This window comes from Martes martes (assembly GCF_963455335.1).
Source record: "Martes martes genome assembly, chromosome: 4".
Lineage (NCBI taxonomy): Eukaryota > Metazoa > Chordata > Mammalia > Carnivora > Mustelidae > Martes > Martes martes.
In genome coordinates, this window is record NC_137891.1 from 41,379,661 (window position 1) to 41,397,902 (window position 18,242).

Consider the following 18,242-nt stretch of genomic DNA (forward strand, 5'->3'; position numbering starts at 1 on the left):
AATCACTTGTTTTTGTAAAGAACAATCTTGTCAGCTTTTTACCTACTTGATCCTAGTCAGCTCCTCGTTCCAACAACTATACAGAAGTCCTCTCCCACCTTGTGTGCGGTGGATAACGTTCCAAAATCCTTAGTGGGTGCCTAGAACTGTGGATAGTACTGAACCCTAGTTATTCTATGCTTTTCAATGCATACGTAACTGTGATAAAGTTTAATTTATAAAGTAGACACAGTGAGAGATTAACAATAACTAATAATAAAATACAACTATAACAATATGTTGTAATAAAAGTTATGGGAACATGGTCTCTGGCCCTCAAAATATCTTATTGTATTGTACTCACCCTACTTCTTGTGATGATGTGACATGATAAAACACCCACGTGATGAGATGAAGTGAGGAAAATGACATAGGTATCCTGAGGTACTGTTACACTACTATTAACTTTCTGACAAAACGTCAGAACGTGGGATCATCTGCTTCCAAACTGTGGTGAACACAGAAAACTGAAATGATGGAAAGTGAAACTACTGGATAGGAGGGACTATTGTACTTACAATTTTTTTCCTAGACGAGTCTCGGAAAAGTTTAACTACATGTATTTTGAGCTTATTAGGCTACTGTGGAACCACACCCTGTGTTATTTTCCCTGAGTACTTTGTCCAGCTGAAAAGATTTACTAGGAAATACCTTCATCCATCCATATATTTTAACAAACTCTGCGAAAGCCTTGCCCTGAGGATTCATCTTAGTCATTCACCTTTATTGCTCAAGGTATTTCTCAATTTTCTGGATTTTGCTAGCTAAAATAGACAGTTCTAGGGGCGCCTGGGTGGCTCAGTGGGTTAAAGCCTCTGCCTTCAGCTCAGGTCATGATTCCAGGGTCCTGGGATCGAGCCCCGCATCGGGCTCTCTGCTCAGCAGGGAGCCTGCTTCCTCCTCTTTCTCTGCCTGCCTCTCTGCCTACTTGTGATCTCTATCTGTCAAATAAATAAATAAAATCTTAAAAAAAAATAAAATAGACAGTTCTAACTCAACACTACAAGCCCCAGAAATTCTGGATTCTCTATTTTCCTCTTTATTCCTGCTTGCAAATAGGATAATTCTGTTCTAAATTCATCTCTTTAATCAAAGAGATGTAATCAAATGTAGCTGATAACCAAGGCATTCTAGTAACATCCTATTTTATAATCTTGTTACCTAAAATAATAAAAAAGTAGTATAAAAATTGCAACAAATTCATAAGAAATGGTTTCATAAAATGTTTTATCACTGCATAATATGGATTATTGTTTTTCTAGCTTCCAAAAAATTTCCTTGCTGCTAGCCCCTAAACTAGCTCTACAGATGATCCACTGCCTTTATCTTACTTGAGAAATATATATATAAATGGGCCTTCAGGGGCACCTGGGTGGCTCAGTCAGTTAAGCATCTACCTTTGGCTCAGGTCATGATCCCAGGATCCTGGGATCAAGTCCCACATCATGCTCCTTGCTCAGCAAGAGCCTGCTTCTCCCTCTGCATGCCGCTCCCCCTACCTGTCTGCCCTCTTTCTCTCTTTCTGACAAATAAAATCCTCAACAAATTTTAAAAATTTAAAAAAATAAATGGGCCTTCAACTCTCTACTCAGCAGGAAGCATGAGAAGGCTGTTCAGCCTCTAAGGATGGCACGTTCTCCAGAGCCATCTTCATACACAGTTCAGTAGTTTAATAGAAAAGGAAGGACCGGGGCGCCTGGGTGGCTCAGTGGGTTAAAGCCTCTGCCTTCGGCTCGGGTCATGATCCCAGGGTCCTGGGATCGAGCCCTGCATTGGGCTCTCTGCTCAGCGGGAAGCCTGCTTCCTCCACTCTCTCTCTCTCTGCCTGCCTTTCTGCCTGCTTGTGATCTCTGTCTAGTAAATAAATAAATAAAATATTTAAAAAAAAAACAAAAACAAAAACAGAAAAGGAAGGACCACAGAGAACAGGGAACTGGGAAGCTACTTCCAAGGAAAACAACTAGGGCTTAATCAAGAAACATCCCTACCCCGGGATAAGGAGCCCTCATATTTATCTGGTGAAATTTCGTAACTGCTATGGACCAGTGACATATCTCTCTCACTCTTCTTTCTGAATGGAAGCATTTATTTTGCTTATCCTGTCCCTGTCCAACAATATATCCTGGGAGGGGTCATGTGCAGAAAAGCTAACATAGCAGCCCTGCAACTGCCTTATGGAGAAAGGCCTGCTTGCAAGGTAGGGCCTTTGTTGGAATCTGGGAACTTGGACTTCAGGAAGGTTCCCACCATTCTCTTATCAGTTAGTTTACTGTACCTGACCTGTTTGTACAAACGATGTGGTTTATGCTCCCTACTTTCCTTCTGGGAATCCAGTTTTGGTATGTGGTAGGTAAAGGGTACATGACCATGGGGCGCCTGGGTGGCTCAGTGGGGCGCCTGGGTAGCTCAGTGGGTTAAAGCCTCTGCCTTTGGCTCGGGTCGTGATCCCAGGGTCCTGGGATCGAGCCCTGCATCTGGGTCTCTGCTCAGCAGGGAGCCTGCTTCCTCTTCTCTCTCTGCCTGCCTCTCTGCCTACCTGTGATCTCTGCCTGTCAAATAAATAAATAAAAATCTTAAAAAAAAAAAAAAAGGGTACATGACCAGCCACCAATTCTGTGCAGGGGGAGCCTAGGTCGCTCAGTTGGTTAAAGCCTCTGCCTTCAGCTCAGGTCATGTCTCAGGGTCCTGGGATCAAGCCCTGCATCGGGCTCTCTGCTCGGCAGGGAGCCTGCTTCCTCCCCTCTCTCTCTGCCTGCCTCTCTGCCTACTTGTGATCTCTGTCTGTCAAATAAATAAATAAAATCTCAAGAAAAAAAACAAACAAACAACTCTGTGCAGGGGTGCCTGGGTGGCTCAGATGGTTCAGTCTCCGCCTTCAGCTTGTGTCATGATCTCAGCGTCCTAGGATCAAGCCCTGCATTGGGTCCCCGACTCAGTGGGGAGTCTACTTCTCAGTCTCCCTCTCCCTCTGCCTCTCTGTCTGCTCATGCTCTCTCTCACTAAATGAATAAATAAAATCTTCAAAAAAAAAAAAAAACCAAAAACAAACAAACAAACAAAAAAACAACGCCGTGCAGTCATTAACAAGCTTCCCTGGTAGACAAAACTTGACAAATGTCCCAATTTGATGCTGAAGGAGTTAAGCACAACCTGTGTGAATCCATTAGGAAAATAATCAGTGAAGCTTATGCCTAGTTTCTTACAGACTTTAGCCCTAGGCCTTTTCCTTTTGCTGATTTTCTTTTATACTGTTCACTGTAATAAATCATAGCTGTAACTATTCTGAGACCTATGAGTCCTTCTAGCTAATCACCAAACACGGGGGTGGTCTTGGAGACCCCTCACACAGAGCACATAACTTACCTTTTTAATTCATAGATATCTGGACCAGAATGATTCACACCTGGCCCTGATGTAGATAGGACGACCTTGGGCCTCAAGACTGCTTCCAGGACTGGTAAGACTGAATATCTTCCTTGGGGTCAGAGAGGTAGTGAGTGTATTTTGTTTGAGGGAGAAAAGTAAATATTTATGACCAAAAGGAAAGAATGTGGTAGAGAGTTATATTATTATTCCCACTTATTTTGTCCTTTCTTACAAAAAGATTATTGATCTCTCTCCCCACTACCATGTGACTTGCAATGCCTCCCTGTAGTCAGGGTATACTTCTCTATCTCTTCCTGTAGTCAGGGTATACTTCTCCATTTCACTGTCTGGATTGTTTATGTGACTTCCTTGGGTCAATAGAATCTGAGTACAAGTGACTGAGTGTCAGTTCAGCAGAAAATTTAAGACATTGCATGACTCTGCCTGTTCTCCTGCTCTTTTCCTCTGTCTTAAAAAAAAATGTTCCAACTAGGGGCTGTTCCTTCACGACACATGAAGCTACACCAGCCAACCCGAAGCCACAACATGGAACATTAGTCAGAAATAAGCATTTTTTGTAAACTAGTGAGATTTAGGGTTTGTTCTACAGCAAAACCAAAGTTGACTGATAATACCATGTAATTAATCTCAAAACAGGTATACACATTTAAAATATTAATATAAAATATAATACCTAGCATACAAAAAGCCATTTTTATAGTAGCACAAAAACTCCAAATTTATCTAACTTACGTTTTGGAGCTCTTTCAGGAATTGGAGTGTCACTGATTTTCTCTTCTTTGACAGATTCCTTATTTTCTGAAGACTTCAGCTTTTTTCTTTGGCGCAGTTCTACTGTTGGTCCTTAAAAAATTTAAGATGTTATTGCAAAATGTGTACCAAGTTGTTCTAATCTATAACCCAAACTAATCCACTTTTATTATACTAAGGCAAAAGTCACATGGAGATCTTTTAGTATCAAAGATTAACTTTTTTCACAATTAAATAAATTATTCATTTAGACAGACTGTCTTTCATACAGAAAGAAATTTAGGTTCTGCCTTCCACCTGTGCCTTTAGAGTCCTATTAATAAATCAACAAGCTCTAATAATGTTATTTTCAAAATATTCCAAAATAAGTAAACCCCATTCCAGAATGACTAGGGAACAAGATGTTATTTAACATATTAACATAGGGGTGCCTGGGTGGCTCAGTTGTTAAGCATCTGCCTTGGGCTCAGGTTGTAATCCAAGGATCCCAGAATCAAGTCCCAAGTCAGGATCCCTGCTTGGCGGGGCGCCTGCTTCTCCCTCTCCCACTCCCCCTGCTTGTATTCCCTCTCCGTCTGTCTCTCTATCAAATAAATAAATATTTTGAAAAAATACATTAGCATATTATTCTAGTTACCTGAGTATCACACTCATCATTCAAGGATTAACAATTTTTTAAAAATCTGAATATAACAAAATATATTGATCAGAAAACTATACTTCATTTTTAAAACAATCCTGCAAAGGCGTGCCAGGGCGGCTCAGTCGTTGGGCATCTGCCCTTGGCTCAGGTCATGATCCCAGGATCCTGGGATTGAGTCCGCATGCAGGAAGCCTGCTTCTCCCTCTTCCACTCCCCCTACTGGTGTTCCCTCTCTCAATGTGTCTCTCCCTGTCAGATAAATAAACAAAATCTTAAAAAAATAAATAAAGTAAAATGAAAAAAAAGTCTTGCAAATTCTGCAGAATTTCGCAGTGCTATAGTATTATCACTGTACAGTCTTATAGATTTAGATGTTTGAAATAGGCATATCCCTATATGTGGAAAACTGTCAGAAAATTTCCCAATATTAGACTATCGTTTTATGTCTGATAAAAAATATAAAGCAGAAAGTACCTCCAAACCAGTAAACTAAATTCCAAATGAAACAGAAATTTATATATTCGGGAACCTGGGTGGCTCAGTGGGTTAAGCCTCTGCCTTCAGCTCAGGTCAAGATCTCAGGGTCCGAGATCAAGTCCCCCATCAGGCTCTCTGCTCAGCGGAGAGCCTGCTTCCCCCTCTCTGCCTGCCTCTCTGCCTAGCTGTGATTTCTCTCTGTGTGTGTCAAATAAATAAATAAAAATCTTAAAAAAAAATTTATATATTCAACCTAACTACTTTTCCTTCCTAGAGTTAATTATCTCTTTTTAAAAAAAAATATTTTATTTATTTATTTGACAGAGAGAGAAAGCAGAAGCAGGGAGAGCAGCAGAGGGAGAAGCAGGCTCCCCACTAAGCAGGAAGCCCAATGTGGGGCTCAATCCCAGGACCCCAGGATCATAACCTGAGCCAAAGACAGATGTTTAACCAACTGAGCCACCCAGGTGCCCCCTTTTTATTTTTAAGTAGGCTCCACATCCATCATGAAGCCCAACACAGGGGCTGAACTCATGACCCTGAAATTAATACCTGAGCTGAGATCAAGAGTCAGATGCTTAACCAACTGAGCCACCCACGTGCCCCCAGAATTAATTATTTTATAAGGTAGACGATGACTGTCTTGCTGATACAAACTGTCCTACCAAGCTTATAAGGTGATTTAAGAATTTATTTCCTCCTTACTAGAGTGGTGGAGAGTTTTCTTTTTTCTCTTAGGGATGACCTTAGGCTATGAATTGAGTCTAAAAAGAGGAGTCAATAAAGGAGAATGAACCTGCTGCTGTGATCAGATGAAGGATTCTAGGTTTATTGTGGAAAATGAAAAATATATTTTTTTTAATTTAATTTTTTTTGAAATGTCTACACCCAGTGTGGGGCTCAAACTCATGACTGTCAAGAACAAGAGTCACATGTTCTTCCAACTGAGCCAGCCAGGCGCTCCCCTCGAAAGTATGTATTTTTAAATAGCTTCAAAGCAAATTCAAGTTTGCTAAAGTATCTTTAAAATTGGCATCATGGGGTTGCCTGGGTGGCTCAGTTGGTTAAGCGACTGCCTTCGGCTCAGATCATGATCCTGGGGTTCTGGGATCGAGTCCGCATCAGGCTCCCTGCTCAGGCAGGGAGTCTGCTTCTCCCTCTGACTCTCTCCTCTCATGCTCTCTCTCTACGTCTCAAATAAATAAATAAAATCTTTAAAAAAAACCCCAAAAACTGGCATCATGATTTTTTAAAAAAACTGTATATTTAGTGGATTCCGTCCATTCCTATACTATCATTTATTTTGTACTTAAGTACTAAAGTCAGGGAACAGATTAGAAAAATGACATTATTATTAGAAGAGCCATACCTCAGATTTTGAGGGTTTTTTTTTAATTTCAGAGAGAGAGAGAGCGAGAGAGAGCGAGCATGTGCACACACACTGGGGGACAGGCAGTGAATCTCAAGCAGACTCCATGCTGAACATGCCTCAATTCCATGACCCTGAGATCACAACCCCAGCCGAAACCAAGAGTTGGACGCCGAACTGACTGTGCCACCCAAATGCCCCAGATTCTCAGTATTTCTGCATATAAATCTGGGTCAATTAATAGATATTACTACATTTCTTTTTCATGACACTTTCTAACTTTTCTCTGCTCTGGAATAAAGTAAAAGTTAAAAGTACCCAACAAAAATGAAGATTTAAGGGCACATGCACCCCAATAATTATCACAGCAATGTCTACAATAGCCAAAATATGGAAAAAGCCCAGATATCCATTGATGGATGGATAAAGAAGATGTGGTATATACATACACAGTGGTATATCACTCAACCATTAAAAGAATGAAATCTTGCCATTTGCAATGACGTGAATGGAATGACAGGGTATTATGCTAAGCAAAATAAGTCAGCCAGGGAAAGACAAATATCATATGATTTCACTCGTATGTGGAATTTAAGAAACAAAAGAGATGAACACAGGGGAATGGAAGGAAAAAATAAGATGAAATCAGACAGGGAGACAAACCTTAGACTCTTAACTACAGGAAACTAACTGAGGATTGCTGGAAGGGAGATGGGAGGAAGGATACAGTAAATGGGGGATGTAACTCCAAGTTTACTTAGTTACTACACTTGCAAGATAAACACATTGACAGTATTAAATTTTTTCTGAAAATTTAAATGGATAATTTCAGAAAACAAGCTAACAAATCTATTAAGGTAGTTTACAAATGGGTTAGGTAGGTCTTTTTTATTAGAGGAAGGCTAAAAGCACACATTTAAGATAAAGATAGACTGGGAAGGGGGTATCACACAAAAAGTGTTCTTTATAAAAAGTTATCATTTTCCTTTTTAAAAAGTTTCCTCATAAATAATCACTTTACAGAGACATTAAATTATTCTTAGTACATATAAGTGGATTTTATTTACAGTAGAGCTTATACAAAAATTTTGTACAGATTCCCAAATGATGCATAAAGTCATTTTTTAAGAATCTGTATTAGGAACAATGAAGGGCCATACAAATAAATTATCTATAAAGGTTCTATAACACTATAACTTCTTGGTTCTAAGATGGTATACGTTTTAAGATCCTGAGCAGGTATCTTGGGGGTTTGGGTTTGTTTGTTTGTTTTTAAAGATTTTATTTATCTGAGAGAGAGAGAACAAGCAAGAAGGGAGGGCAGAGGGAGAGGAAGAAGCAGACTCCCTGCTTGATCCCAGGACCCTGAGATCATGACCTGAGCAGAAGGCAACAGCTCAATGAACTAAGCCACCCAGGCACCATTTGTTTGTTTGTTTTTAAGTAGGCTCCATGCCCAGTGTGACAGGAAAACTCTAGGACAGAATTTAAGTTTCCTTTTACTTCTTACATCTTAAGCATTATAAAGAAAAAGTCAAACTAAATGAAAATGATAACACAGCCACAAAAATAACCTGCCATTTCAGACTCTGGTCCAGTGATCTTCACATGAGATAGTTAGCAGAGCTACAAACAGGCCTGCAAATGTCCATCCAGACAACACACAGCAATTTCCAAATGAAGTGTTAATACTGCTGTACTCAAAGTTGTCACTTCTCTCTGCTCTAACATTTATTTCAAGAAGGATAAGTATGAAAAACCTGACCCTCTGCTGCAACAATGAAGACATTTTTTGTAAGATGAGATTCCCAAAAAATTATTTACCTGGAGTAACAGCAGGACAATGAAAAGGACCCAAGTGAATGTGAATGATCAGCAAAAAGGGGGTATAGGGAACATCTAGATACAAGTAAAATAGACCATTTAGTCTAATATGTATTTTGTTGGTTTTTTTTTTTAAGCTTTCATTTATTTATTTGACAGAGGGAGAGAACACATGTGTACAGGCAGGGGGAACAGCAGGCAAAGGGAGAGGGAGAAGCAGGCTTCCCGCTGAGCAAGGAGCCCGATGCAGGGCTCTCCTCCAGGACCCTGGAATGGTGACCTGAGCCAAAGGCAGACGCTTAACTGACTGAGCCACCCAGGCACCCCAGATAATATGTATTTTGAAAAAAATTTATAGAGTGCCAAATAAATGTAAAGCACTCAGAATAGTGCCTGGTACACAGATATATTTGCTATAAATATTATTACTAGCATTATTATAATAAATAAGACTATAATTACTCATTTATTGTTGATTATTATATACCAGCACCTAACACAGCAGGCACCCAAATGTTTATGGAATTAAAAAGCTGCTAACTGAAACTATATTTTAACAAAACTTCAATACATTAATTGTTCCATATAAGATATATTTGCTTTTCGATTATCACTAATTCTACAACCAAAAATCACTTTTCATTTTATATCCCATCAATAAATTTTACAAAATGGTATGGCCTTTTTAATTAGTTCCATATCACACTAATTTAATTAAGTGCAACAATAATCTCCTAGAACAATCTCTCTAGGGGCGCCTGGGTGGCTCAGTGGATTAAAGCCTCTGCCTTCAGCTCAGGTCATGATCCAGGGTCCTGGGATCCAGTCCCACGTCGGGCTCTCTGCTCAGCGGGAAGCCTGTTTCCCGGGCTCTCCCTCTGCCTGCCTCTCTGCCTACTTGTGATCTGTCTGTCAAGTAAATAAATAAAATCTTTTTTTAAAAAATAAATAATTAAAAAAAATCTCTCATTTTGCATGATGTATAATATTAAAGATTTTTAGTATTGCGGTATTAATTTTTTTTCATGCTTTAGCTTAAGCGTGAAAGTGTTCATGCAAACACACAAGCTAGTTTATCAACCTACTCCACAGATTTGCAACTACTCAGAAAAAGAAAAAATACAAAGAAATGTCTTAAACTACTGCAACAGAAGATAAAACCAAGGTAACAAGTGGAATTACACTCTTCCTTACCAACTAAAAACAGCGTTGGTTTTGACGTTTTTAGGTAGAGTGTCTTAAATTTAGATAGGCTTTAACACTCTGAAAACTCAAGAAAGAGGAGTCACATATGAAGCCAGTGTGAGCACAGGGACAAGGCAGCAAACCAAAGAGCAGAAAACACTTTTTAAAAAAATTGCTTTCCACTGCATTCTTGAAATTCCCTCTTTGCATTCTTGGTTCAATTAGATTTAAATCTAGGGTCGCCTGGATGGCTCAGTCCTTAAGCATCTGCCTTCAGCTCAGGTCATGGTCCCTGGTTCCTGGGATGGAGCCCCACCCCATCAGGCTCCCAGGTTGGCAGGAAGCCTACTTCTCCCTCTCCCACTCCCCCTCTTGTGTTCCCTCTCTGTGTCTCTCTCTGTCAAATAAATAAATAAAATCTTAAAAAAAAAAAAAGGTTTAAATCTAAATGAGATCACATTCACAACTGCACTCAAGAAGGTAAAAAGTTATTTTTCCCATCAGAATTCAAAATCTAACTGCTCTGTCAAGCAACACTACCATATATATCTGTTCCTAAAACTAGCACGGGTATCAATGATGAAGTTATTATGCCATGAATGTTTCCTGTAATATCTACCATTCGCTGATAAGTTCCTCCAACTCCCCATTTTTCTCTCATACCTATCATTTTCTATGAATAAATAGTACTTAAGAGATTAATTTTCTTAGCACGGGCCGTGTGGGGGCATGGGAAGCTTTCTCCAGCCCACCCATTTTCACGCTCAAAGCACTCCTGGCTTCCTAATCCTCCCAAACTTCTTACATGGCTCAGCCCTTTGCCATCTCCCTCTAACCTATAAATGAGCTGGCCTTCTTCAGTTTCCCCTCCCAATTCATCTTACCTCGTTAACCCCAAATTCCTGCCTCTTTCTATACCTTCGGCGTGAGGCTGCTCCCCCCACCCCCGGACCTTGTATTTGTCAGTATCCACAGACCCCTGAAGAAGGCACTCAGAGTGAGGGCATTTGGTTAAACACTATCACTTTCAAATACGCACTCAGCACTGTGCCTCCCACCCCATTAACTGTCTGCTAGGAGCCCTCCCCCTCGGGGAGTACCCCCTCCCTCCGCAACACACAAACAGCTTTTTCTCTCCCTACCTCGTTCCCAACTTTAAGCTCCACCTTTGCTTCCCACTGAGGCGGACAAAACTTCGGGACATCCACTCCGCTCCCAAATGTCCCCGCGCCGCCGCCGCCGCCCCGCTCCTTCGCGGCCCCCACGCAGCCACCCCTCGCGCAGCCGCGGCCACTGACCGCCCGCAGCCCAGGCCTCTGGGCCCCTCGCGCCCCCGCCTCCCTTTCCCGAGACCACGAGCGACAGTTGGCGCGCTGGACCCCGGAGCCCTCACCTTCTTCCTCCGCCATGGTCTCCGCGGAGGCCCGGGTGCCCCTCCGGGTCCCGCGCGGCCCGGAGTCTCCGGCCCTCCGCGTCGCCGAACCCCTCAGCAGCCCCAAGACCGCTCCCGGCCGCCGCGCCCCCACTTCCTGACCCGCCCCCCTCCGGTGTCGCGGCCAACCGCGTCCCGCCCGGCGGCCCAGGAACCAGAGAGCCGGGAGCGGAGGGTGGCCGGAGCGTTTTGCTGGCGCGCCCAGGCCTGCGCGGGCAGGAAGACGACTCGACCGCGCGGGTGGCCCCGCCCACGGCCGGCGCTCCCGGCCTCCTCTTCCCCGCCTCCTCCTCCCGGCTCCCGGCACCCTCCCCCTTTGCCCCGCCCTTCCTCGGGCTGGGCGCCCAGCGGGGGCTTGGTGGCGTTTGTCGTTCGACTCAGAGAAAATCATCAGTTTCATCTTCCAGACCCAGACCACATCCGCGCCCCGTTTGACCGAGAGGAAGCTGAGGTCCGGCGAGGTGTCAGGCACACAGCTGGCGCGAGCTAGCGCTGGAGCGCCGGGCTCGGGGCTCCCCTCGGTGCTTGCGCGCTCGGCGGTTTCCCGGAGCTGCTGAATGCTCCCGGTTGGCGCTGTGGTTTAGTGGGCCATTTCAGATGACACGAGCATTCCACGAAAGAAGCTTCTACTTGGAACTTAGTGTTTATAACGTCCCACACTGGTTAAACACATACATTCGCACTTCGTGATATTATTTAAAGAAATAGTAATACTATGGTCAATGCGGGGAGCGGGATGCATTTAGACGTTCCACAGCGGCCGACCATAGTTTCAACTTACTGCGCTATGTGTACCCGACCTTGTGTTATTACATCGGGCCTTCTCCAACAAACACCAGAACTTTTCCCCAACAATATTCGGAAGTAGATTTAGAAACTGACAAAATGCTCAATTTAGAGAGAGAGAAAAAAAAGCACAAGAACTCGCTGGTCATGGGGTAATTATGGACGTCCCATTCTTAGCAGGCAGCAAGATTCTCCTAATAGCACCTTTGTCAAGTTAGGATATTTGGAGAGAAGCTATCGCTTTTCAGTGCTGTGCGAAAACAGTTCCAGGAACGCTTTTTATGCCTTTGGTTGCCTGTAAATATGTCTCACCCTTAAACAACCCTGTACCGGGAGGTAGAAACACGGTGGAGGTTGCCAGTAGACCAGAAAAGACCCGGATCAACGCAGAGCAGGAACAGAACGTGTGGACCTTGAAAACCACAGGATAAGCGAGGACCCAGTGTAATGGGCAATAGATAGCAGAGTATCCTTATCAGATGACCTTTGCTGCAAGAGCTCCACCCCCTGGGGAACAGTACAGTGGCCACTGAGGCCCACTGTTTTCCAACTCAGGAGTCTTAAGGTGATGCCCACTCCTCCTATAGTTAGTTCCTTCATAATCACCTCAAGGTGACTGATGGGTTTAATTGCCAATGTGCCTGCTCTAATGGGTAGAGAGAAAAAACAGCCTCTTAAACTGTAAAGGGAATCATGAAAGGAGAAAGATCATTATTCAATCTTTACATAGAAATCAGTGGAATCATGATTGTGTTCCATAGAAGAAACATTGTTCTTCCCTTGAACCCTGAAACCTCCACATAAGGATAATGAGAGTGGAACATTTTATTTCCCCTCAATCTCTCATTTTGCTCTGAGAGAAATAGGCCTTTTTTTTTTTTTTTTTCAAAATGTATACATGATCCCAAAAGATAGAATCCTAAGTGCTCAAGATGTTGCCTTGCAGCAGGCATTATACCTGAGTTTTCAGTAGGTCAATCCATAATTCTCTAATGATGGTCCAAATGCATGGTCCAAAGATCACTTCTGATGATAACTTGATTATTTTACCACTGCAGTCATGGACTGCTAGTTTCCAGTCCAAATCTGAAGGTTTGTTTCATTGTCGTTTGCCTCTCCTTGACCTAAAGACCTCTTATTTTCTTAAATGGTCTTTTTTTTTTTTTTAAAGATTTTATTTATTTATTTAACAGGTAGAGATCACAAGTAGGCAGAGAGGCAGGCAGAGAGAAAGGAGGAAGCAGGCTCTCTGCTCAGCAGGGAGCCCAGATGCGGGGGCTCCATCCCAGGAGTCTGGGATCATGACCTGAGCGGAAGGCAGAGGCTTTAACCCACTGAGCCACCCAGGCGCCCCTCTTAAATGGTCTTTTACTTACAATATGCTCTCAAAGAAACAGTATGATTTTCTGCCACCTCTGGAAGTTTGAGGATCCCTTCTGTATGTAATGGATGTTTTTAGGGAGTGATATAAAATATTCTTTGTTTTAAGAAGTTAAGTCATGGAAATGGAGCTTAGGAGGCTATAGTAGTAAACTGGGTGAGGAATAAAGACTTGGAATAAGGGCATGGAAATAAAAGTGTTCAAGAAGAATGGACTCAAAGGATGCTAGAGAGGAAATCTATAGCACCTGGTGACAAATTGGATGTGATACATGATGAGCTGAAGATGATTCCTGAGATTTCTATCTTGAAATTAATCATGTGCTTTTTATATGCCAAGTATAGTATATGCTGCCAAGGTATGAGAAGAATAGAAGATAAAAGCCCCTGATGACTTACCTACTTGAAATAAAATGCAGGCAAAGTCTATTTTAAAAACATTCTATCAAATCCTTCATCTTATTATTAGTAACAGAACAGAATTAGTAAATCTTTGCATCAGTTCATCTTTTCTTCTATTAAATATAGGGAATTTTTAAAAAGTGATTTATTTATTTTTTTAATTTATTTGACAGAGAGATCACAAGTAAGCAGAGCAGCAGGCAGAGAGAGGGGAGAAGCAGGCCCCCTGCTGAACAGAAAGCCCAGTGTGGGGCTTGATCCCTGGACCCTGAGATCATGACCTGGGCTGAAGGCAGAGGCTTAACCCACTGAGCCACCCAGGCGCCCCTAAAGATAGGGAATTTTTTGTCTTTATTATGTAATAAAGCCTTAGTTATCCATTGGTTAAAAACATACTTATATTATTCTCAAACACCATCTCCTCTGTGAAGTCCGAACCATATATGATCAATTTGTTTTTGAAAACATATGATGCACTTACTGCCATTATATTCTGGCTTGTATTTTGGTCATGTTTGATCCTCACACTTTCAAGTCTTTGAAAACAGACAAACATTGTAGACAAATATTTTGAGAATTGACATAAAAGTTGATGATAATAGCAAGTATTAGCTGTAGGTGGGACTTAGAAGACCAACATAAATCTTACATTCTGTACTACTATCATAACTATCCCTTGATTTGAAGCTATTTTGTTCACTAATTCTGGTTGTGATTTTGGGTTAATGTGGGATTTTCTTCCCTTTACCTTTTCTTTAAAAGAGCAATCAAGATTTAGACTGTCAGTTGTGACTGCAGTTGCTTCTCAACTTGTTCCTCACTGTTCCTCATTGTTTGAAGCTGAGCTTCCATGCCTACTGAATACATTCTCCCTATTGTCACTCATCGTAGGACTTACTGTCCTTTTCCACTGACTGGGAGAGCGACAATCATACAAACCAACAAGGTCAAACTGTGAAATGTATAATCCTCCCAAGTGGGATAGACTAAACAAAGTATGTTCTAGTTAGGGGCACCTGGGTGGCTCAGTTAAGCATCTGTCTTTGGCTCAGATCATGATCCCAGGGTCCTGAGATCAAGCCCCACAGTTGAGCTCCATGTTGGGGGCTCCCTGCTCAGCAGGGAGCCTGCTACTCCCTCTCCCCCTCCACCTGTTTGTGCTCTCTCCCTCTCTCTCTAATAGATACAATCTTTTTTTTTTTTTTAAATGTGTTCTAGGGGCACCTGGGTGGCTCAGTGGGTTAAAGCCTCTGCCTTTGGCTCAGGTCATGATCTCAGGGTCCTGGGATCGAGCCCCAAATCAGGCTCTCCGCTCAGTGGGGAGCCTGCTTCCCCCTTTCTCTCTGCTTGCCTCTCTGCCTGCTTGTGATCGCTCTCTGTCAAATAAATAAATAAAATCTTTAAAAAAATGTGTTCTATTTATGGGGCGCCTGGGTGGCTCAGTGGGTTAAGCCTCTGCCTTCGGCTCGGGTCATGATCCCAGAGTCCTGGGATCGAGCCCCACATCGGGCTCTCTGCTCAGCCGGGAGCCTGCTTCCTCCTCTCTCTCTGCCTGCCTCTCTGCCTACTTGTGATCTCTGTCAAATAAATAAATAAAATCTTTAAAAAAAAAATGTGTTCTATTTAAATATTTTTAAAATTAAGCATATTAGACATCTTAGGAGATTTTCTTTTTTTTTCTTTAAAGATTTTATTTATTTATTTGACAGAGATCACAAGTAGGCAGAGAGGCAGGCAGAGAGAGAGGAAGGGAAGATGGCTCCCTGCTGAGCAGAAAGCCCAATGAGGGGCTCGATCCCAGGACCCTGAGATCATGACCTGAGCCGAAGGTAGAGGCTTTAACCCACTGGGCCACCCAGGTGCCCCTAGGTGCCCCTAGGAGATTTTCTAAAGTTCAGTTCTTTTCTAGAGTTAAAACTCCTCTAGAAAGAGATGTTTGACCGAATTGGTCATATGAGACAATACTCATTAATAAAAGCAAAATGGGTGTATGGGTGGCTAGATCGGTTGAGTGGCTGCCTTCAGTTGAGGTCATGATCCTGGGGGTCCTAGGATGAAGCCCGGCATGCGGCTCCCTGCTCCATGGAGAGTCTGCTTCTTCTTCTCCCTCTACCTCTTCCCACTCCCCCACCCCCAAGTAAAATCTTAAAAAAAATAAAAGCAAAACTTTATTGGAACTTAGTGGTCTATTATTGAGATTTTCCCAGCAAAGCAATTTTAGTAAAGACACAGGTTGCTGACTTTGTCCCAAGATTGTTTCCTCTCTTCTTTCAGATAGTAAACCCTCTAAATATTTGTGAAGTTGAATTGATTTGAATTATATTAGACTTGCCAGATAAAATACAGGACACTTTAGTATAACTATGTACCATATAATATTCAGCCATATTTAATACTAAAAATTATCTGTTGTTTGTCCGAAATTTCCATTTAATTGAGTATTTGGTTTTTTCTTCAGTTTGGCTTAGTGTTTTGTTCATTTTTGCTAACTCTGGCAGCTCTATTTATATGAATTCAGACTGCCCCATTCAAAGCCACCCAGCACTGATTGCTTTCAAGCCTTCTGGGAACATGTAATTAACAGATTAAATTCTTTCTTACGATAGAGGGAAGGCTGTTAGATAGCAGGCAGACTCTGAGTACATCAGTTGCACAAATTCAGGAACAAAATCTGTCATTTCTAAAACCCTAACGTATGAAGTTGTTTCTGCTGTTTTGCCATGCTGTAAAGGGCTCAGGCCATACCTGGATTGGCCCAGTACAGCCTCGGAGTGACCACTGAATCACTTCTCAAATCATAATTTATCAGACAGGGGCGCCTGGGTGGCTCAGTGGGCTAAAGCCTTTGTCATTGGCAAGGTCATGATCTCAGGGTCCTCGGATGGAGCCCCACATCAGGCTCTCTGCTCAGCAGGGAGCCTGCTTCCTCCTCTTTCTCTGCCTGCTTCTCTGCCTACTTGTGATCTCCGTCCATCAAATAAATAAATAAAATCTTTAAAAATAATAATAATAATTTATCAGACATATCTAGACCTGCCATGTTGAGAACTAATCACACTTGCAAATTATAGGGATCTTAAAACCAAAAGAGCATAATGATTTTGGGGGGGTTGTTTCCCACCAAAATTGTGACTTAACAATGTAACAATTTATGTGTAATAGGGGAATTGGCATAACATTTATTTTTTAAATACAGTAAAAAAATCAATTATGACATGACTTAGATAGAGATAAACTTTTAAAATCCTATTGGAATCTTAGATATCTAATCTAAACTGGAATCTTAGACTAGGACCCTGATGAGCCAGTAGCACTACATGTCCAGTAGATGGCAGAAGCAGCCAAAATCATCATGTGTAGGTAAATTTTATTTTTTTTTTTATTTTTTTTTAAAAAATATTTTATTTATTTATTTGTCAGAGAGAGTGAGCACAGGCAGAGGCAGAGGGAGAAGCAGGCTCCTCGCCGAGCAAGCAGCCCGATGTGGGACTCGATCCCAGGACTCTGGGATCATGACCTGAGCCGAAGGCAGCCGCTTAACCAACTGAGCCACCCAGGGGTCCCTGTAGGTAAATTTTAAACCAAACTTGTCTCCTTGGATGTGTACTTCAATGTAAAAAGTATACCATTAATAACTGGACTAATGCATTTTAACATCTTTAAAAGATTTTTATTTATTTGAGAGAGAGAGCGAGCACAAGATGGGTGCAGAGCGAAAAGCAGACTTCCCAATGAGCAGGGAGCCCAATGCAGGGCTCAGTCCCACCACCCTGAGATCATGACCCTAGCCAAAGGCAGATGCTTAACTAACTTAACCACCCAGGCGCCCCTCATTTTAACATTTTTAATGGTGTTAAAGAAAAACAATTTTTTCTGTTTAGCAACGTTAAAATTTATGAAAATTCTGAAAGCTGTATGTAATTACTTTTTTTTTTTTAGAATCCCATTAGTTTTCGCCTTCAGGAATGAACATAAACTTGTTCATTCAACAAAACAGATATTATGTATATACATCCCAAGCAGGGGCTAGTCACTAAGGATACAGTGGGGAAGAAGTTACACATTGCTCTGATGAAAGTTACAATAGCTAGGAAGCTGATTATAGGGAGATCTAGGGAATCAGGAAAGACCTTCCTCAGGCAATTATTTCTGTGTAGCAATTGTTCAGTGAAGAGAGGAATAAGAGGGGAAAAAAAAGTTGTTTCAGGACAAAAAAGATGGCAAAGGACTAGAAAAAGTACAACAAAATGTAGCATATGAGACGAGTGCCTTGGAAAAAGCTCAGCAAGTAGCAGGAGACAGCCCATGCAGTATCACGCAGCCATACGTGGGAGGGGTTTTTCCTGCAGCAAATGGGAACCTTCAAAAGATTTTTTTTTCCTTCAAAAGATTTTTAAGAACATGTAATCATTATGTGTGTTATTATCGCACACTTATGAAAAACAAAGAGGCCAGGAGGAAGCTTTTGGAGGGGATGAAATGTTTGTGGCATTAATTGTGGTGATGGTTTTCACCTGTGTAAAACTTAATTCAAACTTACCGAGTTGTATATGTTAAATATATGCCCC

The 18,242-nt window shown here is 41.9% G+C and overlaps 1 protein-coding gene across 1 annotated transcript in view; it reads right to left on the bottom strand.

Annotated features, from left to right (window-relative positions):
• DPY19L4 (dpy-19 like 4) overlaps positions 1–11,204 on the bottom strand; it is a 69,934-nt gene extending 58,730 nt beyond the window's left edge. The window contains exons 1-2 of the mRNA XM_080802635.1: positions 11,068–11,204; positions 4,159–4,269 (exon numbers count right to left, since the gene is read on the bottom strand). Of these exons, the coding sequence (XP_080658761.1) occupies positions 4,159–4,269; positions 11,068–11,083 (127 nt within the window). The 5' untranslated portion in view covers positions 11,084–11,204. The remainder of the gene's footprint in view (positions 1–4,158; positions 4,270–11,067) is intronic.
• Positions 11,205–18,242: the final 7,038 nt, after the last annotated feature.